Source organism: Acomys minous, assembly GCF_964271855.1.
Source record: "Acomys minous genome assembly, chromosome: 13".
In the NCBI taxonomy this organism is placed as follows: Eukaryota; Metazoa; Chordata; class Mammalia; order Rodentia; family Muridae; genus Acomys; species Acomys minous.
The window spans coordinates 89,478,628-89,506,321 of record NC_140495.1 but is presented as its reverse complement, the minus strand read 5'-3'; the positions used below and the strand labels follow the sequence as shown (position 1 = coordinate 89,506,321).

The following is a 27,694-nucleotide window of genomic DNA, read 5'->3' as shown; positions in this document are numbered from 1 at the left end:
TCACCTCCAAATGACACATCCAGCATGATCCTTGGTCTTAAAGAACCTGTTTTAGATTTTGTTCTGTCTTCTGGTACTTTCCATAAGCAACTGTAAATTGAACAATCAAACTTGTTTTGCCAAGTGTGGCTCAGAAACAATCCACTCCAGTGCTACGGATTGAGGACTCTGCTAGTTGGGATGTTCAGGCAGTCATTAGCATTCTACTAACCTCTGGCCCAGAGCATGGCCCAAGATGCTCAACAGTACTGCATTTGGAACCAGACGTGGTAGCGCACACCTTTAATCCCACCCAGTACTCGGGATGCAGAGGCAGGTGGGTCAATGAGTCTGAAGCCAGCCTGGTCTACAAAGCAAGGCCAGGACAGCCAAGGCGACTCATAGAAACTCTGTCTCAAAAAAACCAAAAACCAAACAAACAAAAACAGTGCTGCATTTGTTACTACTAGTGCCCAGCCTTTTTTATCTTGTCTTTTATCTTGTCAGCAATTCAAGACTCACGATCACTTTAAATGTCCTTTCCTGTGTGTAAGAAAGAACTTTTGCTTTTCCTCCCAACAAAGGTAACACTGCATGTTCACTCAGAATCAATGACAAAAAAAAAAAAAAAAGGAAGCAAGTTCATTTTAGCTTTTTATTAAAATGCTTAGGATACAGACTGACCTTTGTAAATGACAGTTTTACTTTTGCTGAAACAGGACACATGTGCACTCTGGTAACAGAATGAAGCGTCTCCGTTCATTGGAGCGCCTGGACAATGGCCTGGCCCTCTGGGTGGAGTTGCACTCACTACAGCAACTTCTTTTGGCCACCTTATTTACGACGGTGTTTTGAGGGGCAGGAAACAGACTGGTGCCACTTTCCAGTCATCTCTTTCTCCAGTGGCCAGAATAAGCCACTTTCACAGAGAGCCTCCCTGGGCAGAGTCCAGTCTTCTAGCTCGGTACCAAGCGATTAGGGACAAATGAGAAAGACAAGTAAGGAAGCCAGGCCTGAGGCAATCACACCAGTCATGTGCGGGGACAGAGACGTGTGGGCAGTCTTTAGCCAAAGGCAAAGAAAAGCACACCAGTTACCTAGCTAGTTCACTCTCCACCAGTTAGGTTCCCTCACTCAGGACTCCAACAGGCCTTTCCACACGGACAGTTCTCACTGCAGCTGGTTGTGACTGAACACAATGCATGCGTGTTGCAGACAGACACCTCACCAAGCCTTGGATTTGGAAACCTGGCAGTGTAACAGAACACTGTCCCACGAGCTGTGCTCAAAACTAAAAAGTGAGAACCCCCTCCCCCAGGAGTGTGTGATCCACCTTCCCTACCCTCTTGCTCAACCCAAGTCTGTCACAATGTAGCAGCATTGTAACTGAGACCCCACCTCTGACCTGGCACTAAAGAAGTAGGGATCAAGACACCCTCCCACCTGAAGACCAGCTCCTCTCCTTTCCTCTCCTCCAAGGGGAGAATATAAAGTTAACATCATGAAAACCCAATTTCACATGTGGCATCAAGAAAACTGGACACTATTAAAAATGCTGTTCATGATCCTCACAGGGCCGCTGCTGGCTGCCGCTCTCACACCAGCACTTGCTGTTGCTGGAAGGCCATTTTGTGTTTTCTCTGCTTGCTTCTGGAAGGGCAAACACAAAGCCCCCTGAAAGTCTTTCCTAGGTTCACACGTTGCTATCAGAGCAGATGGACAGGTCTTCTACTCACAGAATTCAGCCTCAGGGTGTCGACTTTGACCTGTGTCCTCCTGTTCAGAACTATCCCCCGAGAATATATTTCAAAAGCATCTGGACACACCCGCAGCATGCGGTCTACATGAGAGATGTTCTTAACTCATGAGGCAAAAGTTACTTTTTATATCTACAGTGAAAAAAGGAAGGTGCTACACAAAGGGATGAAATTCCACAACAGTATAAAAGCAAAGCCTGCTGGAACCGGTAACTGCAAGTAAAGTTGACAATGTGACAATGACACTTTACCCACTCCAGATGAGGGACTCGCCTTACTATGGTGGACAAAGCCCCAGGTAAGGACAAGGCTGCCCTCTCCTGGCGCTTGTGCTCAAGTGCCACCTTCAACAAGGCAGTTACACAGCATAGCTCTGGCCTCCGAAGCGCCGTCTGTTCATAATTTTATGAAGTATCTAAATTTCGTTTACTAGTTTAAAAAAAAAAAAAGGATAGAAAATCTGGACCAAGTAAATTGTGAACTCAAAAAGTTAGAGAAGGGATACCAATTACATTAACAACACTTTCTTTAAAAAATAGAATCACTTTCTTTTGAAATCAACCAGTGGTGAGACGTGTTTTTCTTTTCAGGTGTCCCATGATGGCACCCAGCTTTCCCTGGCAAATCCTGCCAGCCCACGTCCCCGCACACTGACCTGCACCAGCAGACAGGCAGTGTTACTTCCCAAGAGCGGAGAAGAGCACATGTCACCACTGGGCAATAGGCGTAGACAGAGATGCGTGGCTTCTCAATGCCAGACATGGTTGGAGAGCTTTCCTTGTTCTATTAGAAAAGTCCATGAGGAAGCTGTGAATAGGATCAGTCCAGAAGTAAAACTCTTTTATTTTCACTGTCCAAACATCAGTCAATATACTGGGAAAGCCAGCGGAAACCCTCGCCGTAGCCTTGCCTCTTGAGCACACTGCACATGAATACTTCCATTGGGCGGGCGTTCAGCTCCTTCAGAGTCACATTCCCCTAAAGGAGGCAAAACCCAGAAAGGCCTGTTAGAACCTCCACATGCAAAAGCGCACACAGATCGTAACTGCAAAGTATGTCGGCCACACAGATGAGCTCTGCAGAGCCTGGATCACAATAAAAATTAACAGCTTCTACACACTGCCTCATCCTGTACCTCTGAAAAGCACTGGCTATGAATGCCCAACATTCATCAACAGTCATGACAAGGAACTGTGAGGAAACTTGAGAGACCCATGGCCCACATACTCTATGACAGACAAAGCAAGCCTGGACGTTCTAGTATATTCACTAACATAAGCATTCAGAAACGACAATGTCGGGTTGCACAAAAGAAACTGATGTGTATGTGACATCACAGAGAACAGGGCAACCAGATGAGCTTAAAAAAAGAAGCATTCACACCACACACGGAAATAAATGCAATAAAGGCAGGTTCTCATTGTGTGGCTGGGGCTGCCCTCAATGTGCACCACCACACCTAGCCTGGGAGCATTTCTAGAAATAAATACATAATGAGTCAAGACCATGGGATTAAGCCGGGCATGGTGAAGCACTCCTTTAATCCCAGCACTTGGGAGGCAGAGGCAGGCAGATTTCTGTGAGTTTGAGGCCAGCCTGGTCTACAGAGTGAGTTCCAAGTCAGCCAGGGTTATTATACGGAGAAGTCTGTTTTGCAAAACAAACAAAAATTTATCCCAGCACTCTGAAGGTGTGGGAACTATGAAAAGTTTTTTTTAAAGAAGCTACCATAGATCACAATTAAAATTTTAAAACAAAAGGGGACTATGGAGACAGCTCAGTGGACAAAGTGCCTGCTGAGCAAGTATAAAGACCTAAATTCAGATCTCCAGTACCCACATAAACAGCTAAGCATGGTGCACACACCTGTGACCCAAGTGGATCACAAGTAGATTCCTGAAGCTCCTTGGCCACCCACCCTAGCTCAATAAATGAGCGCCAAATACTTTTACTAAGAGTGAAAGCCAAAGTTGACCTCAGGTTTCTATATACATGAACAAGTATGTACACATACACAAAGTACCTAGCTTATATTTCTATATTTTCTCATCAGCCCACTTTTCTATACGAGAGTCTCCCTTCAAATTATCGTATAGACAGCAGGGCACACCGTTGTAGGATATTTCAGTTCTATCTCTGGTTTTACTATGCATTTTCTATGCAGACCTGAACAAACTACTGTTTCCTCACTTGCAAAATGGGGTAACAGTTATGCTTCTATCAGCAAGAAGCACGGATAATCAAGTGCTTTGATTTTAATACTTGAAAAGCATATGTAATACTTTTTTAAAGAGTCTCTTTACTTTTAAGTTATGTATATGTGGATGCCCGTGGCAGTGTGCAGGCAAATGCAGTGCCCACGCAGGCCATGGCCATCATATTCCCTGCAGCTGGAGTTACAAGGGGTTGTGAGCTGCCCAACATAGGTGCTAAAAAACAAACGGGTTCTCTGCAAGAGCAAGACATATTCTGAACTGCTGAGCTGTCTCCTTTGCCCCAGAAAATTCTTTAAAAACACTGAAGCCAGATGTGCTGGTTTGCACCTTTAATCCCAGCACTAGGGAGGCAGAGATAGGCAGATCTCTATGAGTTTGAGAGCAGCCTGGTATACACAGACCTTGCCTCAAAATAGTACTAATTAAGTTTTTAATCCAAAAGTAAATATTAGTGCCCAATAGTGGCTAACAACCATCTCTGAAACACTAGTTCCAGAGTCTCCTGCACCTCTGCTGACATCCGTGGGCACTGCTTATGTGTAGTACACAGACACATGCAGGCAAAATACCCATATACACAAAATAGAAATTAAATATTTAAAGAAAGACGGCCTTTTCCCTCACTTCTTCATTTATTAGGTATTAGAAGACAGGTAAAGAAGAGGGTAGGAGTATGGCTCATTGTTACAGCACTTACTTAGCATGTGCAAAGCCCTGCATTCAAGGCCCAAGGAGGGAAGGAGCAGGGAGAATAAGGGGAGGATAATGGATAAAAAACATTCACACCCAAGAGACCCTGTCTGAAAAAACAAGAAAGAAAAAGCATCCAGGTTTAAGTAGTGTGGGTGTCCTCTTTATGACTCCCGAAGGCTTTTCTCTTACCTTTCCTGTGGTCTGCCCATACAGCCCAAATATTTCACGGAGTTTTTCTTCACTGATTGCATCTGTCCTGTCAATTTTGTTTCCCAAGATAAGAATTGGCACATTGGATATTGTTTCATCAGTCATTAAAGCCTAAAGACAAGGTTAAAAACAAACAAACCCAAGTGAGCAACTTATGAAATGAAAGCTCATTACATAATAAAAACCAACTTCTACTGGTTTCATATGGCAACATGTGGTTGTCTTTGCATCTGATCAACAGTTCATCTTGGCATTAGGTGCTGAGAGGATCACAGAAGTGAAAGGCCTTGGGTTCATGTCACCAAACCCAGGTGAAAACAGAACACAGCAGGTGAGGAGTATTACAATGAACCAGGACAGTCAACACTGGCACCTTCAGAGGAGCATGGTAACTCATGCTTGAACAAAATCTTAGCCAAGACTTGGAACTGAGACTGGGCTCCATGAGAAGGTGGAACATGGTTACGTGGAGGAAGGGAAGTATATGAACAATGGCGGGGCAACAGTGTAAGAATCCTTTTTGTTGTTGTTGTTGTTTTTGTTTTTCGAGACAGGGTTTCTCTGTGTAGCCTTGGCTGTCCTGGACTCGCTTTGTAGACCAGGCTGGCCTTGAACTCACAGAGATCCATCTGCTTCTGCCTCCTAAGTGCTGGGATTAAAGGCGTGCACCACCACTGCCTGGCCAGTTTAAGAATTCTAATAGCCACACATAGCACCACCTGACTGGATTAAGGCATTCACACAGATGTTCAGCAACAAAGCAAATGCGATAGCCACAGACACGTATGTTACAGTGCCAGTCCAAAATTTTAAGCTGCACTAGATCCAAAAGAATGTGAATCCAAAGTCAGCAGATCTACACTTCCAGGACAGTGATTTGATAAACAGTGTCTGTCTGCAGTGCTGGCCTAAGAGATGGTCTGCTAAATGGATTGTGCAAGAAGGATTCTGCGAAGAAATGAATGAGTGTCTAAAAGAACAAAGCAGGCAAAAGAGGAGGCAGTACTGGTACAATTTCAGGGCTGACACCTGAGTCTCACTAGCAAGAAAGCAGAGCTAGAAGAATAAGGGAGACCGTGCGTGCTTTCCCCCTGTAAATGACAGAACCATTAAAGGAAGTAAAGCAGGGGGGAGTGACAAGTTCCCTCTGGTAGTACAGTGCAAGACAGGGTGGTGGGAGAATCTACAATTTGTAGGTTTCCAGAGCGTCCAGGATGGTGGCGAGGATCAATCCAGAGCTCCATTCTGGGAAGGACAACATGGTAGGCAGCACTGTGTGAGGCTGGAGCTCAGCAGGTGTGCACAAGAGATCCACCTGGAGCCAGTACCATGCAGATGAGGATGGAGAAACTGAAGACCCTCAGGAGCACCTCCATTTAGAATTAAGCAGAAGACTAAGTGCAAGAGCTCACATTGGCTGGGAATGTGGTGTACTCTTGTAATCCCAGCATTTGGGAGACTTAAGAGGCCAGGTGGGATACATAACGAGACCCTGTCTCAACAAAACAAAACAAACAAATTAATAAAACAAAAATTAATCAAGAGTATTAAGTATAGGCTGGAGAGGTGGCTCAGGGCTTAAAAGCACTGTTTGCTCTTCCAGAGGAACTGAGTTCAATTCCCAGCATCCAACTGGCAGCTCACACCTGTTCCAGGGGATCTGACACCCTCACACAGATACACATGCAGGCAAAATACCAATCAACATTAAAAAAAAAAAAAAAGGTTGAAGTAAAGCTTAAGAAGGGGAAGTAGGGCTGAAAATATTGCTCAGTGGTTAAGAACACTGCCTGCTCTTCCAGAGGACCTGGGTTCAATTCCAAGCACCCACATGGCAACTCACAACTATCTGTAACTCCAGTTCCAGGGGACCTGACACCCTCACACTAATAAACACAAAATAAAATGAGACAGGTTTAAACTGCAAAAAAGAGTGAAAGAAACATTTCTAGATGAAAGAAAAAGGCGCTGGAGAGATAGTTAAGCAAGAGCACTTGCTCTTTTTTTTTTTTTTTTGGTTTTGTTTTTTTGTTTTGTTTTTCGAGACAAGGTTTCTCTGTGTAGCCTTGCCTGTCCTGGACTAACTTTGTAGACCAGGCTGGCCTTGAACTCACAGCGATCCGCCTGCCTCTGCCTCCCGAGTGCTGGGATTAAAGGCGTGCGCCACCACCGCCCGGCGAGCACTTGCTCTTATAAAGGATGGGGGTTTAGTTTTCAGCACCCACATGGCACCTCACAATCATCTGTAACTCCAGTTCCGTGGGTCTCCATTAGCACCAGGCACACATGTGGTGTACATACATACGTGCGTGCAAATATTCATATGCACAAAAAGCAATTTAAAGAAAAATTAATAAGACAAGATATAAGGCGAAAGAATAGGCATTATAAAGCAACATTATAGAAAGACTAACAAAGGAGAAAACTCAAAGTAAATTAAAAAGTGAGTAAAAAACTGAAGAGTACTAGCAGACTATCAAAGCCTATCACATGATTCTGTAGGGGAAATAAGCTGAAAGCCTAAGAACTCGGATGGAGATAGGGCTCAGCAGCTAAGAGCACTGACTGCTCTTGCAGGTCCTGAGTTCAATTCCTGGCACACTACCATCTCTAACTGAATTCCCATGCAAACAAAACACCCATATATATAAAATATACAAATAAATAAATTTTAAAAGCTCTCAACTCTTTCAGAGTTCCACTAGGCTAAGACTACATAAAGAGCAACCACAACGAGGGAACAGTACTGGGACAGCAGGCAGAACTGAGGAAGGCTATGAGCAAGCTGGGCCATGCAGTTAAGCCTGTCATATGAACTATAACACTAATTTACGCAAGTTTAAGCCGAGGTGTCTCAGGGCACTAAAAGGCTAAATCTCACTGGGCTAGCGAGGTGGCTCAGCAGTTGGTTATGGGCACTGGATGCTCTTCCAGGGAATCTATTCCCAACACCCACATGATGGTTCACTACTGTTTATCATCTCTTAGCTCCAGTTCCAGGGTATAGTGCCCTCCTGTGGCCTCTGCAGGCACAAGGCACAGAGCACCCACACAGATTCAGGCAAAACATTCACACATAACATAAAAATAACATACATCTTTAAAAAAACATGTCTGATCTTTTAAAATACTTTCTTCTAAGACTCTCACCACATTAAGTATTGGAACTGCTGAGTATGTATTTCTTAAAACAAAGGGAAAGACAGGAGAAAAGATATATAAAAACATGAACCTACATTAAGCTCAACTTTGGATTCCATGAGGCGAGAATGATCCGCACAGTCCACCAGAAAAACTATCCCATTAATTGCTGGGAGGTAATTTTTCCAAACTCGACGTGCTAAAAGACAAAATGTGTAAATCAACAAGACTACAGTTGACAAGTAAATAACCTAATGGTTTATAACAGGAGGGTTGTGAGCACACCAAGTCCTGGCCAGCAGTACAACAGACTTTGCACACTGATGGCCTGTGAGCCAAACCTGAGTCTTGAAAACAAGAGTTAATGCCTTCCTTGACAGAGTGTAGACCTAGCAATGCCATGCCCAACACAATGTTGTCCCATTTGCTACAGTTTGCCAAAATCCCCACCAGTCCTAATGCTGTAAATGCAGAAAATATGAACTGACCAGTTTTGACCCTGAAGCTAACTTTGTTTGCAACCTCCAAATTAAAACATAATGATTTAGTTGCTCATCTAGTTTTAGTCCCATGGTAGTCCGTAATTGCTAGTATGTGTGCTGACAGAGTGCTGGGGCCTGGCAGGTAGTTGAAACTCTCCAGCCAGGTATTCAGCCTCCAAAATTCAACCACTGTTTTTTGTTTGTCACTGTTCTGAGACAGCATCCCATAGTGTTGTGTAACCTAGGCTGGCCTTGAACTATTCCATATTTCTGCCTCAGCACCCCCAGATGCTGAAATTACAGATCTGTGCCAACATGCCAACAATGAATAATGTCTATTTCTGTTTTTACAATAAAACATGGTGAATGTTTCAGAGTAGTGCAGTAATTTGAGGTCATAGGGGTGGGGATTGAATATAGTAAACTACATTCTCAACACTTAAGGGATTTGCTTATTTCCTCCCGCCTCCCCTTTGGTCTTTGAGACAGGGTTTCTCTGTGTAGCCTTGGCTGTCCTGGACTTGCATTGTAGACCAGGCTGGCCTTGAAGTCACAGAGATCCACCTACCTCTGCCTCCCAAGTGCTGGGATTACAGGCATTCATAACCACGCCTGACCTAAGGGATTTGCTTTTTGAGAAAGGACCCAGGCTGACACTCACCCCCCTAGTGCTGAGATTGCATGCTTGTGTACCCACACTCAGATCGTATTGTGATTTCCAGTGCTCAGATAGGATGGTTCAGGAGGCTAAAGATGTTTGCATGGTCACCTGGTCACCTCTGACAGTGGGAGAACCTGGAGCATTCACTTTTACTTCCATACTAACCTCTCAATACAAGCCTGTGCTGCTTTCTAAATTTGTTTGTTTTATTTGTAAAACAATAACAGTTCAGGGCTTGGGAACAAGTTCAGTGGTTAAGACCATTTTCTGCTCTTCTAGAGGACCCGTGTTTGGCTCCCAGCACCACTGGCAGCTCACTACCACCTGCAACTGCAGCTCAGGGATCTGACATACTCTCTGGCCTCTGACGGCATCTAAACTTATATGGCACTCATACACATACACACACATAAACATAAAAAAAATCTTTATCTGGATGTGGAAGCACAGCCTTTTAATCTCAGCACTTGAGATGCAGATGCAAATGGATCTCTGTGAGTTCAAGGACAGCCTTGTCTACATAGATGTTTTAAAAAAGAAAATAGAGTTCAAAACCAGACTGGGCATACTAAGACCGTATCTCAAAATAAAAACAACAAAAAGGTTTAATGCATGATTATTAGGTATGTGTTCTTGTTAAGTACACTTTCCTCAGTCAACAAAACAAATCTGTTCCTCAACATTTCCTCTCTGACTAAACTCCAATTCCCATTTGCTATCAGTTCTTTCAAGCATTCTCCATATGCCCTTGCTCTGAATTTAAAGCTGTTCGCAGTTACAAAGCCTTTCTGAAAGAAGCAGAAAAGGCACCAAATATCCACCCATCTCTATCCAAATGCAGAGAACACAAACCATTACAGAAAGTAAGCAACGTACTAGACTAGATTCTATCCATCAAAACAGACTCCCTAGTCACAGACTTCTGGTGCCATGTGCTCTAATCTTTTCACTCCTGGGTATTTTCTATGGTTCTAATAATATTATACATGATTTTCCCAGCTTTTAATATCAAATGAATAAAATATCCTAATATAATCAGACTATAAAATTAATAAACAAAACAAACATTGTCAATATCCTGTTTTAATATACTTCAAAACTCGATTCCATTTAAACTAACAAAACGTTTCTAAAGAGTGACTTGTCAACTCAGTAAAAGATGAGAAACTCTCACAAGGTTTCTTTCATTTTGTTTTTGCTTTTGTCTAGACAGGGTCTCTGTATAGCTCTGCTGTTCTGGAATTTGCTCTATAGACTAGGCAGAGATCTGCCTCCCAAGTCTGTCTCATAAGATTGTAATGGTTTCTTTTTCTAGCCTTCCCAGAATATTTTCAGGTCTTAAATAGTTCACTGCTGTGACTAGAGTTTTGCCAAATATAAACTGAGGATACACAGACAAAAATATCCATTCTGTAGATTTCTAAAACACACAGAAGGGAGACTGGGGATGTGGCTCTAAGGTAAACCCCTTGCTTAACCTGCACTAGGACCTGAGTCTGATCCCCAGCACAGAAAAAAACAAAGCAAAACAAAAAACACCAAGCCAATAGGGGCTAGAGAGATGACTCAGTGGTTAAGAGTATATACTACTCAACTCAAGTTCAGTTCCCAGCACCTAGGTCTGGTAGCTCAGAACTACCTATAACTCCAGCTCCAAGAGAATTCAATGCCTTCGGCTTCTGCCTGTACCTACACTCACATGCACATGCATAACGCCCCACCCCTGCACAATTAATTATAAATAAAATTAATCTTTAAAAAAATTTTTTTTACAAGGCTGGAGAGATGGCTCATCAATTAAGAACACTAGATGATCTTCCAGAGAACTCAGGTTGTGTTCACAGCACCCACTTGATAGATTAAGACTGTCTATAACCCCAGTTCTAGGGAATCCAATACCCTCTTCTAGGCTCTGTAGGCACCAGGCACATAAATGGTATACAGACATACATGTAGGAAAAACAATCAAACAAAGAAAAGAATTTTAAAAATTTACAGGTGGGGTTGGAGGTTAAGAGCGCTGGTTAGAGCCAGACATAGTGGCACACGCCTTTAATCCCAGCACTTGGGAGGCAGAGGCAGGTGGATTTTTGTGAGTTCGAGGCCAGCCTGGTCTACAAGTGAGTCTAGGACAGCCAAGGCTACACAGAGAAATCCTGTCTATTAAAAAAAAAAGTGCTGGTTAATGGCTCAAAGGTCAAGAGCGCTGGCTGCTCTTCCAGAGGTCCTGAGTTCAATTCCCAGTAACCACATGGTGGCTCACAACCATCTATAATGATATCTGGTGCCCTCTACTGGTGTACAGTTGTACATGCAGACACAATATTGTATGCATAATAAATAAATCTTTAAAAAAATATTTTACAGGTGGGCCAGGCAGTTTAATCTTAGAACTCTGGAGGCAGAAACAGGCAGAAATCTGAGTTTCAGGCCAGCCTGGACTACAGAGCAAGTTCCAGGACAGACAAGGCTAAACAGAGAAATCCTGTCTGAAGAACAAAAACAAACAAAAGACATCAGGTGTAAACTAAAAGCAAATAAAGAAGTATCCATAGAAAGCACCTTATGGGTCCCTAAGAGCCAGAGACACAGGCTGAATAGGGCAAAAAGAACCTGAAGCAGAACAAAAAGGCTATTAAAAATGCCCCAACAGCCCCAAATAAACAGAACACATAAAAACACAGTTCAATGCGGTTACAAATATCCATTGGGTTCTTCTAGGAATTTTTGAGAAATTTAAAATTACTTGTAATACTCATATCCCACTGAATAAAGCATGCAAAACAGACTCAGTAACTAAAGATAGAAATATGACACTTTGAGGCCAGCCAAGGCTACAGCAAAATGACATTATTGAGCAATAAAAAACATGCATTGCAGAGTGTGGTGATGCATGCCTTTAATCCCAGCACTCTGGAGGCAGAGGCAAGTGGACCACTGAAAAACAAACAAACATGCCATTGATAAAACTTAAATAGCGAATTTGATTATATAAGGGAATAGGTGTTTTTGTTTTGTTTTTGTTTTTGAGACAGGGTTTCTTTTTATAACTGTCCTAGAAAACACTCTGTAGACCAGGCTGGCCTCAAACTCAAGAGATCTGCATGCATCTGGCTTCCAAGTATTGGGATTAAAAGCATGCACACCACACACAGCTCATAAAGAATATTCTTTTGTTGTTGTTTTGTTTTGTTTGTTTGTTTTTGGTTCTTCGAGACATGATCTCTCTATGTAGCCTTAGCTGTCCTGGACTCTCTTTGTAGACCAGGCCAGCCTCGAACTCACAGAATCCACCTGCCTCTGCCTCTGCCTCTGAGTGCTGGGATTAAAGGTGTGCACCACCATGGCGAGCTATAAAGAATTTTCTTTTTCTTGGGAAATAGATACTCAAGTATTAGGGAATTAGGGGCATGGTGTACTCATAAATAATTCATAAATAAATTATTGGTAGTATTAAAGAGACCAACAAATCTGGACAAGATCTATAAGAACAGAGAATTCCCTATATTATTTACTTTTTTGGATTTTTTTGGTTTGGTTTGGTTTGGGTTTTCAAGACAGGGTTTCTTTATGTAGCCTTGGCTATCCTGGACTCACTTTGTAGACCAGGCTGGCCTTGAACCCGCAGCGATCCACCTGCCTCTGCCTCCCAAGTGCTGGGATTAAAAGCATGCACTGTCTCGCCTGGTTTTGTTTTGTTTTTTTCTTTTTCTTTTTTAGTTTTTTTTAATTACTGAAATTAGAAAAACTCAGCCATAGTGTACATGCCTGTAATCCTAGTTCCTGGGAGTTGAAAGTAAAGCACGAAGGAGATCATGGCTAGCCTGGGCTACATGAAACCTGTCTCTAAAAGAAAAGTGGATGTGGCCTGGAGAGATGGCTCAGCACATAAAAGTACTAGCTACTCTTCCAGAGGTCCTGAGTTCAAATCCCAGCAACACATGGTGTTCACCACCGACTGCTCTTTTCTGGCATGCAGAATATACATGCTGACAGAGTGCTCATATACTTAAAAAAAAACCCTGACAGTGGGTGGCAACAGACCTTTATTCCCAGTACTACTGTGGCAAAGGCACGAGGATCTCTTATAAATTCAGGGCTAGCTAGTCTATAGCGCAAGTCCAGGACAGCTAATGCTACACAGTGAAACCCTGTCCTGAAAACAGAAGAAAAAGGGGAAAGGGAATGGGGCGATAGAGGGGGCTGGAGAGATAGCTCAGAGGTTAAGAGCACTGACTGCTATTCCAGAGGTCCTGAGTTCAATTCCCAGCAACCACATGGTGGCTCATAACCATCTATAATGTGATCTGGTGCCCTCTTCTGGCCTGCAGGTATATGTGCAGCCAGAGCACTGTACACATATTAAATAAATAAATAAATCTTAAAAAAAAAAGGTGATAGTGAAATAACTTCACGAAGTAATAAACTCTAATCCTAAATACAAGTACCTTACAAGGTAAAGTGGAGGTGGGGCACTGGAGAGACGGCTCAGTGGATAAAGGTTCTTGTCTCACAGGCCTCTTGACCTCTGATCTCCAGTAACCATGTGAAGGAGGAACCAATGCCACAGAGTTGTCACCTAACTTCCACACCACATGGCATGCACACCCATACATCATTCATGTGCACACACAATTTTTTAATTTTAAAAAGGTAAAATGGCACACTGCATTGCAGAGGTGGCTCACAAAGTACCTTAACTCAGTCTCTTACCTTGCTCATGTCCACCAAGATCAAAAGTGGTAAAAGTCATTCCAGCAATTGTCAGTTCTTCTGAAGCTGAAAGTGTCAAAAAGGGGAAAAGAAATAAACTTCTGACCAAAGGCCCAAGTGCTAGTACTGAAAACCAATACTAATGCAAACCAAATCAAGCTTTCACTGTGTAAAGCAAAGAGGACGGGAATGAAAATATTCTTAACCTAAAAAAAATTTCCTCCAAGTTTTCTTCTTAAGATCACATATGGGAGCTATGCTTCATTACAGAACTGGTCAGAAAGGTCAGGTGACAAGGTCCCAGGGATGCAGAGTGAGTGAGGTGACCTGAATTTGTCTGTAGTAACTTCAAAATAAACTGGCTTCCAGGAAGTCAGTTAGTAAAACAACGACATTAGCTGAGGAGTCACTCTCCATGTGTGGCACTGACTATCAAAAGGTCACCTGACACTCTGGAACTTACTGGGATGTAGTGTCGGTACGTGCTGGCCTAGTCTGTCATCTTTCAGCATGTGAAGAAGAGTGGTTTTGCCTGCATTGTCCAAACCTAAGAATACAAGCTTTCCCGATTTCTTGTAGAGTCCTACAAGAGAAAACAACTTCTTAGTGCTCTTCCCACCAAAGGCAGCTTAGATACAAACTGCTTGAGGAAATGATAATTGCAACCTGTAATGTGTTTTATGAAAATGGCTTTACCTAGGAACTGGAGCACACTGCTGAAGCCATTGTAGATCCACTCAAAGATGAAAGACATTGTTGATGCTTACAACCTATGTAAAATACAAAAGTAACATTAACTTTCTGCATGTCTTGTTCTCTAGCCATGACACATGTTTACAGACCTGAGTTCTCAAGAATAGGAAAGCAAAGTCTGGGGCTGGAAACGTGACTCAGAAGTTCAGAACATTTGCTGCTCTTCTAAAGGACCCGGCTTTGATTCCCAGCACCCACATGGTGGTTCATACCTGCCTGCTAACTAGTTCCACGGGTTCCACCACTCTCCTCTACCCTCATGCTAACACAAATGCATGCAAGAAACACACTCATACACTTAAAATTCAAGTCAATCTTGCATAGACCAACTAATCTCTCTTGAGACAAGGATTTTGCAGTCTGAAAGGAAGCCTCTAGGAATCTCACATCTGCATATTCAGATACTGAGATACACTATCCTCTTTTACTGGGAGATTCACTCCTCCCGGCAGCTGCCCATTCACATCCTTAGATAACCGCTGCTGCCTACTAGTTGGCAACATTCCTTGGAGTTCAGTGTCCTTAATAATCAGAATCCAGTTGGGCAGTGGTGGCACACGCCTTTAATCTTAACACTGGGGAGGCAGAGGCAGGTGGATCTCTTAGTCAGAGGCCAGCCTGGTCTACAGAGGGAGTTCCAGGACAGCCAGGGCCACACAGAGAAACTTTGGGAAAAAAACCAAAAAACAAAAAAGTTGAATCAAGCCGGGCATGGTGGCGCACGCCTTTAATCCCAGCACTCAAGAGGTAGAGGCAGGCAGATCGCTGTGAATTCGAGGCCAGCCTGGTCTACAAAGTGAGTCCAGGACAGCCAAGGCTACACAGAGAAACCCTGTCTCAAAAAAATAAAAAAAACAAAAACAAAACAAAAAAAAAAAGTTGAATCAAAAGGCCAAACACCAGGTAGAAAACATGATGAGAACTAGATGTGGTGACGTGTCCACGTAACTCCAGCACATGGGAGACAGAGGCAAGAACAATTTGGTCAGCCTAGTCCACACAGTGAGCCCCAGGCCACTGGAATTCTGTCTCAAAACAACAACAAAGGAATCAAAACAAAGCCAAGAAGGAAAAGTTCATCAGCCTAATTAAAGGTTCATTAAGCTATTCTACACAGTCCCAGAAAGTCCAAATCTATAAACTGGCCCAGTTCTTTGGGCTCCATTTACCCTTAACTTTTTTGCTAATATGTTTCAACTTCCGAAAAGATATACTATTTTATAGAACCATGAAGGAATAAAAAAAAATTTCTGTAATACAATCAAGTACATATCCATTTTACAAATTCTTAATTTCTTTTTGTTTGTTTGTTTTTTGAAACAAGGTTTCTCTGTGTAACAGTCTTGTACAGGACTCACTTTGTAGATCAGACTGGCCTCAAACTCACAGGCTTCTGCCTCTTGAGTGCTAGGATTAAAGTCATATGCCATCATTGTCTAGCCAAATTCTTAATTTCTTAAGAATACTCATTTATAATATAGCAAGAGGCTTCAAAGCAAGTAAATATCTTATTTGTTCTTTTGAGACAGGGTCAACTATGTAGCACTGGACTGCTGGCACAAGTCTGTCTTAATTAGCACAGACACCACCACTTTTCCTATTTCCTATAGGCTTAGGAAAAAATGTATGACTCAAAGCCACTGACAGGTCTATACACATCAGCTCTAAGCATAGTTAAGAGGGTAGAACTAGAGATGCTGAGAAATGGTAAAGACTCAGAGTCCTATTTCCCAGTCACACTGAATTTCTGCATCAGTACCTCAGTCTAGCACAGAAAAACAAAGACCTCACCACTTTCTCAACAAGACAAAATGTATACAAGATACAGCAAGAGCAATAAGACAAAACTTTCAGGTACAGTAGCTGGAGGAAAGTATATATATGTATATACATTGGTATACATGTGTGTATTCTGTACCTTCAAGAGCTAAGATCCTGCTGTGTTGCCCAGGCTGCCTTCAAATTCCAGGGCTGGAGCTGTCCTCCTGCTTCAGCACCCCGAGGAACTACCATGCACAGCCTCACCTACACTCTTCAAAGACACTAGGTGAGAAGTGCACTATCTATTTACTGAGGGTTTCTCAGGCCTATGGTCTGTCCTGTAAACCTTAGAGCCTACCTCATGCTTACTCCATTCAGCTTTTATAAAAGAAGAACAAAGTCTGAGTGGGGGGAAAGACAAGACAGAAAACTGCAGCACACAGAACACATTCAGCATGTTAAGTAATAGCCAGGGAGGGTAGTACACACCTGTAATCTCAGCACTCAGAGTCTCAAGAAGAAAGATGACATATTCAAGGCCAAGCTAGGCTACACAGAGAGTCAGAGGCCAGCTTAAGCTACACATCAAGACCCTCTCTCCAAAAAAAAAGAAAGAAGGCTGGAGCCAGACATGGTGGCACATGCCTGTTATTCCTGCCCTTTGGAACAAAAGCAGAGTGTTAGGAGTTCAAGAGCAGCCTGAGCTATACAGTGAGTTTAAGAAAGCCTGAACCATGAGAGATTCTATCTCCAAAAAATAAAAAAATTTAAAAGAAAGGAGGCTGGGAATGTAGCTCAGTGCTAGGGAGGCACCCTTAGCTAACATGCATGGGCCTGGTTTGATTCTTGGCACTAACACACACACACACACACACACAGCTTTATCTAGAAACTTAGCACTTTAAGAAGCCAATAATAAATTTTCTGCAATAAAAGAATGTATCTTTCTTCTACAGTTCCCCAAACCAGACAGCCTCCTTTTCCCCCCTTTATCTTAGACAAGCATAGTTCATCTTTAATAGGCTGTTACTCCCACTGTGCCCATTCTTTTCAACCCAACACTTCAAAATACATGTGTACTGATTTGCTGCCAATAGGTACTTAAAAAAAAAAATTAGCACAACTTTTTAGACATACTCCCAAAATGAGCTTGGGAGTACAACCTTTAACCATGGCACTTGGAAGATGAGCTTTAGTTTTTGGCAGCTTGACCTATATATTAAGTTTGAGGACAGCCTGGGCTATATAAGTGAGAGTCTATTTAAAAATAAAAAATAAAAATAAATAAAGAGCCAGGCACATGCCAAAGGGGGGGGGGGAGACAAGAGAGAGAAAGAAAAAGGCCAGGCAGTTGTGGCGCATGCCTATAATCCCAGCATTCTGGAGGCAGAGGCAGGCAGATCTCTGTAAGTTCGGGCCAGTGTGGTCTACAGAGTGAGTTCCAGGACAGCCAGGGAATACACTGAGAGACTCTGTCTCAAACACTCCTGACTAACAGGCAAAGGGAAACAAAAAAGGAAAGCAAGTGACACTTTAGGGGATTTTTTTAAAAAGTGGTAACTGAATTACTTTGATTTTCTGACTTATTTTTCCTTGTCAGTCCTTGTTTTTAAAGCCCTATGTATTCTTCCCACCAAAATGAGATAGGGAAAGTATTAGAATTAATTACTCAGTGATGTTAAAAAGGACTAACTCCTACCAGACGCCAGGAATTGGGTAGGACTGCTGCCCAAAGTTGAGGAGGCGGCCTTGCTGGCTCCTCTGTCCCTGAGATCTCAGGATCTGAACCAATTCACCCACCAGCAACCTTAGAATTTATACAGCACCTGTACATATACCTCATTTTATCCTCTCACTAACCAACAGGCAGACATCTCTGAACAAGATGAAGATGTGGTGGTCACTCTTAGGCTACCTGTCTTGTTCTATACTGTGCAGCTGAAAGCCTCAGTCCCAAGGACTTAAAACTCTCACCCAAAACCAAAAGCCTTTCCTGCTCATCTAAAATGCCAACTATTCAACTTCCGATAAAGGGAACTTCCCTAACCAACCACTTACACAAATGACAGTTTTCCTAAAAACACACTTTTCAGATGGTATTTTTACTGAAGATCACTCTTTTTTTTCTTTTCTTCATCTACACTATCATCTATGGAATGTTAAAAACATTAAAACCAACACCACTATTCCTGAACCGAAAGCAAAAACGTGCAACCATCAAATATCAAGACTGATGGAAACAAACAAGAGAGAAGTCCCAAAATTACTATTAGCCAATAAAAACGTACTCATTACTTATACATCTTCACTCCAGCTGAACCTGAGGTAGAGAGCAGCTGACAATTAGCTAAGAAGTTCTACGTAGCTGAGGGGTAAATGTCAACGATCACCTTTCTTGCCAATCTCCCTGAACACCTCCTCTTTTTTGAACCTGAGCAGATGGAGCCCGAGTACTGGGAAAACACCCGAACAAGGGAGAATACTGAGAAAGGGTATTTGTTACCATCCTCACCTGGGCAAAAATGTAGAAAATACTCATCTACGATAAACGCCCAGGAGGGAATTTTTCCATGCACAGGAAAAAAGAGAGGGGGTGTTGGTGAAAAGAGCGAACACTGGGTTCCAGACAGGGTGTTGTATGCCCAGAGGCTGAACGTGAGGCTCGAGCGCCCACTCGCTACCAGCGTGCCCCCCGGGACTGCAGAACCCAAGGATGGGCGCCCAGGGCTCCAGCTACCCACATCTAAGAACGGGACTCCTCTGCCACGAAGGCGTCCCAGACACCCGAACGCCGCCACGCCACCCCACAGCTGCGGCCCGTCCCCGCCCAGAGCCGGCCCGCGGAACCGCCTGCGTGTCACTTCTCCCCCACCCAGCCCCTCCGCGGCCGCCCCCGCCCCGACCTTTGCTGCCGCCCGCCCCAGGCCCGCTGCCCGACCGCCGCCTCCTCCGCTCCGGCCCCGACTCACGGCCCGAGGGGCTCCTCCGGCGGTGGCTGGCGGCGCGACCCTCCCTCAGAACACACAGACCAGCAGTACCCAGGACCGCCAGCTACGCGCCGGATGTACGTCACGCCCCTCCCCGAGACTTCCGGGCACGCACTTGTCCCGCCCTTCTAGCGTCATGCCGTTCGGCCTGTGGGTCCCGCCCTAACAGCCACTCAGGCCACGGAGGGGCGGGCCCAAAGCGTGACGTACACTCCGGGCATAGCTCCGCCCTCTCCCTCAAGGCTCTCAAGCCGCAAAAGACGTGGCAGTGCCTGTCAGGTGGCCTGGGTTTCTGTCCCCAAGTTAAGCAACTACATCAGCGCGCAGCTTCCAATCTCATTACGTTTTCACACGCACCAGCGACGTCAGAAGCGCAGGCTGCCAGATATAGGTGGAGTCTAGGACAACAGGACTTGGTGACTTCAGCCTAAGAGGATGGGACCAAGTCACTGTTTAAGTTGTTTCCCCTGCCTTGGAATAGAGGCGCTTTCTTTATTTACTTTACACTGAGTACTTGGCATGCTTCGTCGAATTTAACCCTTATTACTTACTGATAGCCCCGCTGAACAAAACAGTTTAAGGAGGGCCTGCCAAATGGCTCAGCGGGTAAAGGCGCTGTTTTGTTACCTATATTAGCCAGGGCTCTCAAAGGAACACAGCTGGGCTAGCATTGTGGTGCACACCTTTAGTCCCAGCCCTTAGCATATGGATCTCTGAGTTCCAGGCCAGCCAGAGTTACACGGTGATACCCTGTCTCAAAGAAACAGCTGATAGAATTAATATACATAATGTAATTTAACTTTTTTATTTATGCGTATGGATGTTTTGTTTGCATGGATAACTGTGTACCACGTGCATGCGGCCAGAAAAGGGTGTCAGATCCCCTAGAACAGGAGTGACAGACCATGGTGAGTGACCCTAGGGGTGCTGGGAATTGAACCCCGGTCTTCTGGAAGATCATCCAATGCTCTTAACCGCTGAGCCATCTCTCCGGCACCGATATACTTATGTAACTAAAAGGATTTAGTGGAGAGGCTTACAGGCTTTGTTCTGAGTAGCCCAACAGTGGCTGTCTCCCAGTGGAAAGACCAAGAATTGGGTAATTGTTCAGTCCACCAGACTGAGTGCCTCAGCAGTCAACTGTGAGAGAGCCAATAGTTTTCAGTCCAAGTTGGAGTCCCAAAGTAGGCTCTAAGGTGGGCATGGTGGAGCAAACCTTTAATCCCAGCACTCAGGGAGGCAGAGGCAGGCAGATCTTTATGAGTTGAGTTAGAGGCCATCCTGGTTTACAGGGTGAGTTCCAGGACAGCCAGGGCTACACAGAGAAAGCCTGTCTCAGGAAAAAAAAAAAAAAGCCTCAGCAACAGAACAGATGAACTTGCCAGTGAGAGAGTGAGAGTGAGGGTAAACACACAAAAAACAAAAGCTTCTTCCGTGTTTTCTAGTGGGCTGCCACTACAAAGTGTAGGCCAGAGTTAAGTCTTCCTACCTCACATGATCCAACCAAGAAAAATCCCTCACAAGTGGGTCCAGCTGCTTGGGTCGTAGTTAATTCCAGACGTAGTCAAGTTAACAACCGAGATTAGCCATCACACTGCCCAAAGATTCAAAACTGATGATCTGAGTTCAACTTCTAGAACCTACATAAAGGGTTATGTAGGGGGAGAGGTTCTGCAAACACCAGGGCTGGCAAAGTAATGATCCATGTGAGGTAAGGAGGAGATCAGTTTAACACGATTTAGTCAAATTGCTAGAGCCTGACCCGGGGCAGTTTATTTTTTTAGGCATATTTAAGAACAGTTACAATTTTGGGAAAGTTCCCTGGTAATAATTATCTCAATCCCATGTGCACAGTAAAGCTTAAGGCACGACTCTTTTTTTTTTTTTTTTTTTTTTTTTGGTTTTTCGAGACAGGGTCTCTCTGTAGCCTTGGCTGTCCTGGACTCACTTTGTCGACCAGGCTGGCCTCGAACTCACAGTGATCCGCCCGCCTCTGCCTCCCGAGTGCTGGGATTAAAGGCGTGCGCCACCACACCCAGCTTAAGGCACGACTCTTACAAAGCAAAGGGCCTAGGAGAGGATCTGGTGTGGGCTCAGTCATACAGATAGCATAGAGGTCACCAAGCTATAAAGTACACGTGACATCGCCCCTAAGGATGGGTTCAATCCCCAGCATCCACATAGCAGCTCACAACTGTCTGTAACTCCAGTCCCAAGAGATCCAGCATCCTTTTCTGACCTCCAAAGCCACTTTTAACATGTGATGCAAATACATGTAAGCAAAACACCCACAGACACAAAATAACTAAGGTAATTTTAAAAATTAAAAATAAAGCTGGGTGATAGTGGCACACACCTTTAATCCCGGCACTCGGGAGGCAGAGGCAGGTGATCTCTGTTCTTAGGCAGGTGATCTCTGTGAGTTCGAGGCCCGCCTGGTCTACAGAATGAGTTCCAGGACTGCCAGGGCTACACAGAGAAACCCTGTCCTGGAAAACCCAAACAGAAAAAGTAAAAATTAAAAACAGTACAGCAAGGTGTATCAGAATGGAGCTACATGCTAGCACTCAGGAGGCAGAGGCAAGAGACGCTCTGAACTACGGTGCCAGCCTGGCTTGTTAGTGTGGTGAGAGATGCAGCATGCAGGAGTAGCCCGAGGTGTTCCTTTCCCCTATTACACTGGATTAAAGCCAGATACTTGACTACAATGCAGAAAAGAATTTCAGAAGAATCAGAATGAAGCAAAGTCAGCCAGTTTATAAAACAGACCTGAGTTTCAGCACCAATGTTATGATTAATAAAATAAGATGATAATAAAGTGCCAGACAACAGATATTATGTTGTAGAGGAGTTTATTAAATGAGCATGGGGGTTGGGAGAAGGGAAGGGAGGAGGGGTACCCCAAAAAGATACAGATACAGGAAGAGTGAGAAGAAGGGGGGGGCACATGGATGGTTTGTTGTTTTATACTGTCCTGGGCAGGGCCACGCCCCCATGTCAGGTAAGCAATGACATCATAGGTAGGCGGACTGAAGCAGAGCGCTAACAGTTCATGCTGTAGAAGAAGGGGCCTCAACCTTCCTAATGCTTTGGCCCTTTAATACAGTTCCTTATGTCATGGTGACCCCCAACCATAAAGTTGCCAAGAGCCATTGAATTGAGGACGTCCAGAAGGCATGTGGGCTTTCTGGACAGTAGTCGGGTATTTTGCAATGCCTGTATCATGATGCACCCCCCAGAATTGCTTCCAGCCTGATACCCCTTCCTTTCTGTGCTGATGCATCTCTCAAAAAAAATCTGGCACAGTGTGAACCCTCGCTTTCTGGGTATTTACCCACTCTGATTGGACAAACCTACAGGATCTTTATGAAGATGCACTGCTGTTCAGATGAATTAATTCCTGACAGTGGAATTCCTGGTTTGATTCAAACAATTTTAGAAGTTAAAACATTAGTCAATAGAAAGTTTACAGCTACAGCCGGGCATGGTGGCGCACGCCTTTAATCCCAGCACTCGGGAGGCAGAAGCAGGCGGATCACTGTGAGTTCAAGGCCAGCCTGGTCTACAAAGCAAGTCCAGGACAGCCAAGGCTACACAGAGAAACCCTGTCTCAAAAAACAAAAAAAACAAAAAAAAAACAAAAGAAAAAAAAAGAAAGTTTACAGCTACAACAAATACTTTTGTGGACCTCCAGATGCCCCATTAGGAGACAGGCTTGAGACAGGTTTGTGGCTTCAGATAAGCTTTCACTCTAGAGAGGGCACCAGGAATCCTGGTATACCCCATACATATAGGCAAGTTGGGTCTTGAACTACCAAGAAATGTCTAAATGAAATACAAACCTTAGTGTCAAAAATTACAAATTGTCTCATTGTAATCCCTTATACCTTGTGGGTTTATGGCATAAAACACTGTGGTCCTAAATATACTTTGTATCTTGGAATGTGAGACTAGGTAAAGAAATGTTTACTTAGTACAGAAACATGTAATTACTAAAAGCTTCCCATGTTAATGGTTTTGTCTGCCTCTGACAAATCCTTGTGACTATGATGTAAGCCTTTCTCTAAATGTAGAAGCTTTTTGCTTAGGGTATAAGAGGTGTAACCAGAATAATAAGGTTTGCTGGAGGCATTTGCTTCATCCATTTTCTCTCTGGGTTATTTGTGTGTGTGAGTGGTCTTGTTTCTATATCCCTCTTATTTCTTTTTTTAAAATTTTATTTATTTATATATTTTCTGTACATGAGTGCTCTGTCTTCCATGCACACCAGAAGAGGGCATCAGAGGGTTGTGAGCCACCCTGTGGGTGCTGGGATTGAACTCAGGACCTCTGGAAGAGCAGTCAGTGCTCTCAATCACTGAGCCATCTCTCCAGTCCCCTCTCTCTTACTTTCATTCCCTGTAAATTCACAAATAAGTTAACAGACTCAGGGCTCCGCCATCAGCAGCCATACTTAAGCCTACCCTAGATCTCTGTAAAGAGGCCTACGTACAGATCAAAGAGTGTCCTTTACTAATTCCTGGCAGTTTTGGCTAGAAGCCACTTTCCACAGCTCTGACTACAGGAAAAAAAGTGGTCAGTCTAACTTTTCCTCCTCAGTGGCAGAACAGCCTGTCCTGAGCCTCAGAGAGAAAACTGTCTCTTCCCCTCTTCCCTGTCCTTACTGGCTGCCTCTTGCAGTCTCCAAATTTAAAAGGGTTTTGAATTTAGGTATAGAACATAAGAAAGAAACAGTCACTGACTGACCCCAAAGAGAGAAAGAGACATCAGTCACCAACAGTCTGACTGACCCAAAATCATCAACGTTGCATCTACCTGCCTCAGTTTCCCCCCTGGACCTGTCAAAGTTGGACTTTGACATAAAGTTATTTTGTTGCTACTTCATAACTGTAATTTTGTTATTGTTGAGTCACAATGCAAATATCTGATATTTCTGATGGTCTTAGTGACCCCTATGGAAGTGTTGTTTGACCCTTAGCAGGGTCAGGACCTACAGATTAAGAACCACTGCTTTGCCGGACGTGGTGGCGTCTGCTTTTAATCCTAGCACTTGGGAGGCACAGGCAGGTGGATCACTGTGAGTTTGAGGCCAGCCTGAAAAAAAAAAAAAAAAAGAAAAACAAAAAGAAAAACCCAATAGAGCTAAAAACAAAACAAAACAAAAAACAATGCTAGAAATTAAAGAATCGTTAAATATAGTGCGTGTGTATGTATGTATATATGTGTGTATATATTTTTTTAAGTAAGGTCTTAGGATGCAGTCCTGGCTGGTCTAGAACTTGGTATATAGACCAGGCTGGCTTTGAACTCAGAGATCCATTTGCCTCTGTCTCCCAAGGGCTAAGATTAAAGCTGTATGCCACTATGCCCAACTAGAATCTGTTTTTGTAAAGATTTTATTTTCTAGTTTTATGTTTGTGCACTTGAATTCGGTGCTGTCAGAGGCCGGAAGAGGGTGTCATTAATCCTCTAGAGGTAGAGTTACAGGTGACTGTAATCCATCTGATGTGGGTGCTGGACACAGGACTCAGGTCCTCTGGGAGAGGAGTAAGCATTTTTATCCACTGGGCCATTTCTTCAGGCTTAGAAATCACTTCTGAGACAGGATTGGACTATCTTACTCAAGCTGTCCTTGAACTCATTCTTAGTCCATATAGGCCTTGGTCTCACAGCCTTTTAAACTGCTAGGACCAGAGGCATCCACAATCTTGCTCAGGGTGAGGCCTGAGGCCCGGCAGGTGCTTCACCAGTGGTCTGTACTGAGTTAGCAGCAGAGATGGAGCAGGCTCCAGTGGCTGCCAAAGCAGTTCGGCCCTGCTGCCTGACCACCAGGTGTCCAGTAGTGGATCTCCTCCGCTTAGCAAGCAGGTCACGGTGGAGGAATGGCTTGAGCATGGCAGAGAGCATGCCAGCCTTTATTTACAAACCTTAAGCCGTGGGGAGGAGTTTGTGGATGAATGCGTCTGATTTGCTAGGGCTAAGGGGGGCCGGGATACTGTATGCAGTGACACAGTACCTCATTCACATGCAGTAGCACACGGAGTCCTACCCAAAGGAGAAAACAGTTCTGAATTATCTTATGGGTGGGGGAAGAACTTTTAGGTACAATTAAAGGTCATTTGCCAGAGGCCAGGAACTTCTTCGCATAGGGAATGCCCAGGGGTTTGCTAAACTTCGTTTTCTTATCAAGAAAAGGTCAGACCTGTGACCTTCCCTGAGGGCTATGTGATGCTCCTTAGAAGACCTGGGGTTACCAGATCAGGTGGAGAGAGAACCTGAGAAAAAGGAGTCCACTTGGGAGGCAGAGGCAGGCTGACTCGAGGCTAGCCTGGTCTATAAATTTGAGTTCAGGACAGCAGAGATAACACAGAGAACCCTGTCTCAAAAAACTGAAAGAAAGAAAAAAAAAAGGAGAGAGAGAGAAGGAAGTCCCCCATCATAGACTGAGCACAAATGGGTATCCAAAAGTCAGACTTCAACCTTATCCAGCAGGTTCCACACTGGACGGATTCCTGTGAGGGCCCTATTGGGAGATGGTAATGTAAGAGGTGGGAGAGAGTAGATCACGAGGTATTACCTTGGAAAATATACCTTGTACCCAGCCCCATCTTGCCTCTGTTTCCTAACTGCCATAGGGTTGCACTGATATGGCGTTATATTTTACCATTTCCTATCTCAGGCCCAAAGCAATGGCTCCAGCTAAGCTTGGCCTGACATCTGTGAGCCAAATTAAACCTTCCCTTCCTATAGGCTTTCTCTCCGGTATTTGGCCACAATAGCATAAAACTAACAGAGACATTTTATCAAAGAGGAGACACAGATGAGAAATAAGCATGTGAAAGATGCTTAACATCATTGGCCACGACAAAAAGGCAGATTAAAATAACAAGGTGACATCATTGTGCACCTAATGGAGACAAGAAAATTCCTAGGGCTTGCTCAAAAAATTACGGTAGACCGGAGACAGCTGGGCTCAGCAGGTAGGCGTGTGTTCTGACTACTCTTGCAAAGGGCTGGAGTTCAGTTTGCAGAATCCACGTCAGGCAGCTCCCACCAGCCTGTAACTCCAACTCTAGGTGTTGCTAAGCCTCTGGCCTTCAGTAGCACCTACACACACCAACACACATACACACTAAAGTTTAGATTAAATAAATATGTATGTTTACCATAAGCCATTACCTGACATTTTCATAGTGGTTTAGTGGTATCTTTTCTGAGTAAGAACTGGTAAGATTGGCTTAAATTCAAACTCAGGACTTTCTAGCTTCAAAGGCCATGAACTTACCTAGAATTGTTTGGGCTTCAGTGCAATGCAAATGACTTAAGGGTTCAGTTCATCTATTAAAGGCGTAAATATCATGTTTACTTCAACCTTCAATAAAGGTTTGGCTTTTCGATAACATCCTAATTTTAAAGTTTGTGCTTTAGAAAAGGATTTGGTGGTTGGAGAGATGGCTCAGAAGTTAAGAGCACTGGCAGATCTTCCGAAGGTCCTGAGTTCAATTCCCAGCAACCACATGGGATCTGGTTTCCTTTTCTGGTCTGTAGGTATACATGCAGGCCGAACATTGTATACATAATAAATATTTTCTTAAAAAATAGAATGGAAAAAAAAGCCAAGCAGTGGTGGCGCACGCCTTTAATCCCAGCACTTGGGAGGTAGAGGCAGGTGGATTTGAGTTCGAGGCCAGCCTGGTCTACAAAGCAAGTCCAAAGACAGCCAAGGCTACACAGAGAGACCCTGTCTCAAAACCAAAAAACAAACAAAAAAGTAGAATGGGCTCTAGGAACTAGACTTAGAACATGACTTGCATATGAACAAAAGATTCCACTCTTTTTTTTTTTTAAGATTTATTTATTTATTATATATAGAGTGCTCTGCTCGCATGCGTGTCTGCACACCAGAAGAGGGCACCAGATCTGGCTGTGAGCCACCACATGGTTGCTGGGAATTGAACTCAGGCCATCTGGAAGAGCAGTCAGTGCTCTTAACCTCTGAGCCATCTCTCCAGACCCCAAGATTCCATTCTTTAAAACAGTTGGGGGTTTTTTTGTTGTTTTTGGTTTGGTTTGTTTGTTTGTTTGTTTGTTTTTGTTTTTTGAGACAGGGTTTCTCTGTGTAGCCTTGGCTGTCCTGGACCCACTTTGTAGACCAGGCTGGCCCCAAATTCACAGCTATCCATCTGCCTCTGCCTCCTGAGTGCTGGGATTAAAGGCGTGCACCACCACGCCCAACTTGTTTATTTATTTTTTAATTTTTTGTTTTGTTTTGTTTTTCAAGACAAGGTTTCTCTGTGTAGCCTTGGCTGTCCTAGACTTGCTTTGTAGACTAGGGGTGGAA

The 27,694-nt window shown here is 43.9% G+C and overlaps 1 protein-coding gene across 2 annotated transcripts; it reads right to left on the bottom strand.

Annotated features, from left to right (window-relative positions):
* Window positions 1–620: 620 nt before the first annotated feature.
* On the bottom strand, window positions 621–19,465 carry SAR1A (secretion associated Ras related GTPase 1A). Of its 2 annotated transcripts, XM_084752309.1 has the most exons (8): window positions 19,336–19,449; window positions 18,879–18,905; window positions 14,549–14,622; window positions 14,316–14,435; window positions 13,853–13,918; window positions 8,092–8,195; window positions 4,835–4,966; window positions 621–2,714 (listed from the first exon to the last, which is right to left on the bottom strand). In XM_084752309.1, exons 3-8 carry the CDS (start codon window positions 14,604–14,606, stop codon window positions 2,598–2,600), a joined length of 597 nt encoding a protein of 198 aa, XP_084608435.1. In that variant the 5' UTR covers window positions 14,607–14,622; window positions 18,879–18,905; window positions 19,336–19,449; the 3' UTR covers window positions 621–2,597. The 2 variants fall into 2 exon arrangements, with proteins under 2 accessions (XP_084608435.1, XP_084608434.1); XM_084752308.1 differs by lacking the exon at window positions 18,879–18,905 and having other exon boundaries at window positions 19,336–19,465.
* Between the last annotated feature and the right edge of the window lie 8,229 nt (window positions 19,466–27,694).

Excerpts from the sequence above, each read along its gene's own strand:
- SAR1A (XM_084752308.1), bottom strand. The coding sequence starts at position 14,606 with ATGTCTTTCATCTTTGAGTGGATCTACAATGGCTTCAGCAGTGTGCTC. Across the intron at positions 4,967-8,091 it reads AATCCAAAGTTGAGCTTAAT|GCTTTAATGACTGATGAAAC; the intron begins GTAGGTTCATGT and ends CCTTGTCTTTAG. Across the intron at positions 2,715-4,834 it reads ATGGGCAGACCACAGGAAAG|GGGAATGTGACTCTGAAGGA; the intron begins GTAAGAGAAAAG and ends TGCCTCCTTTAG.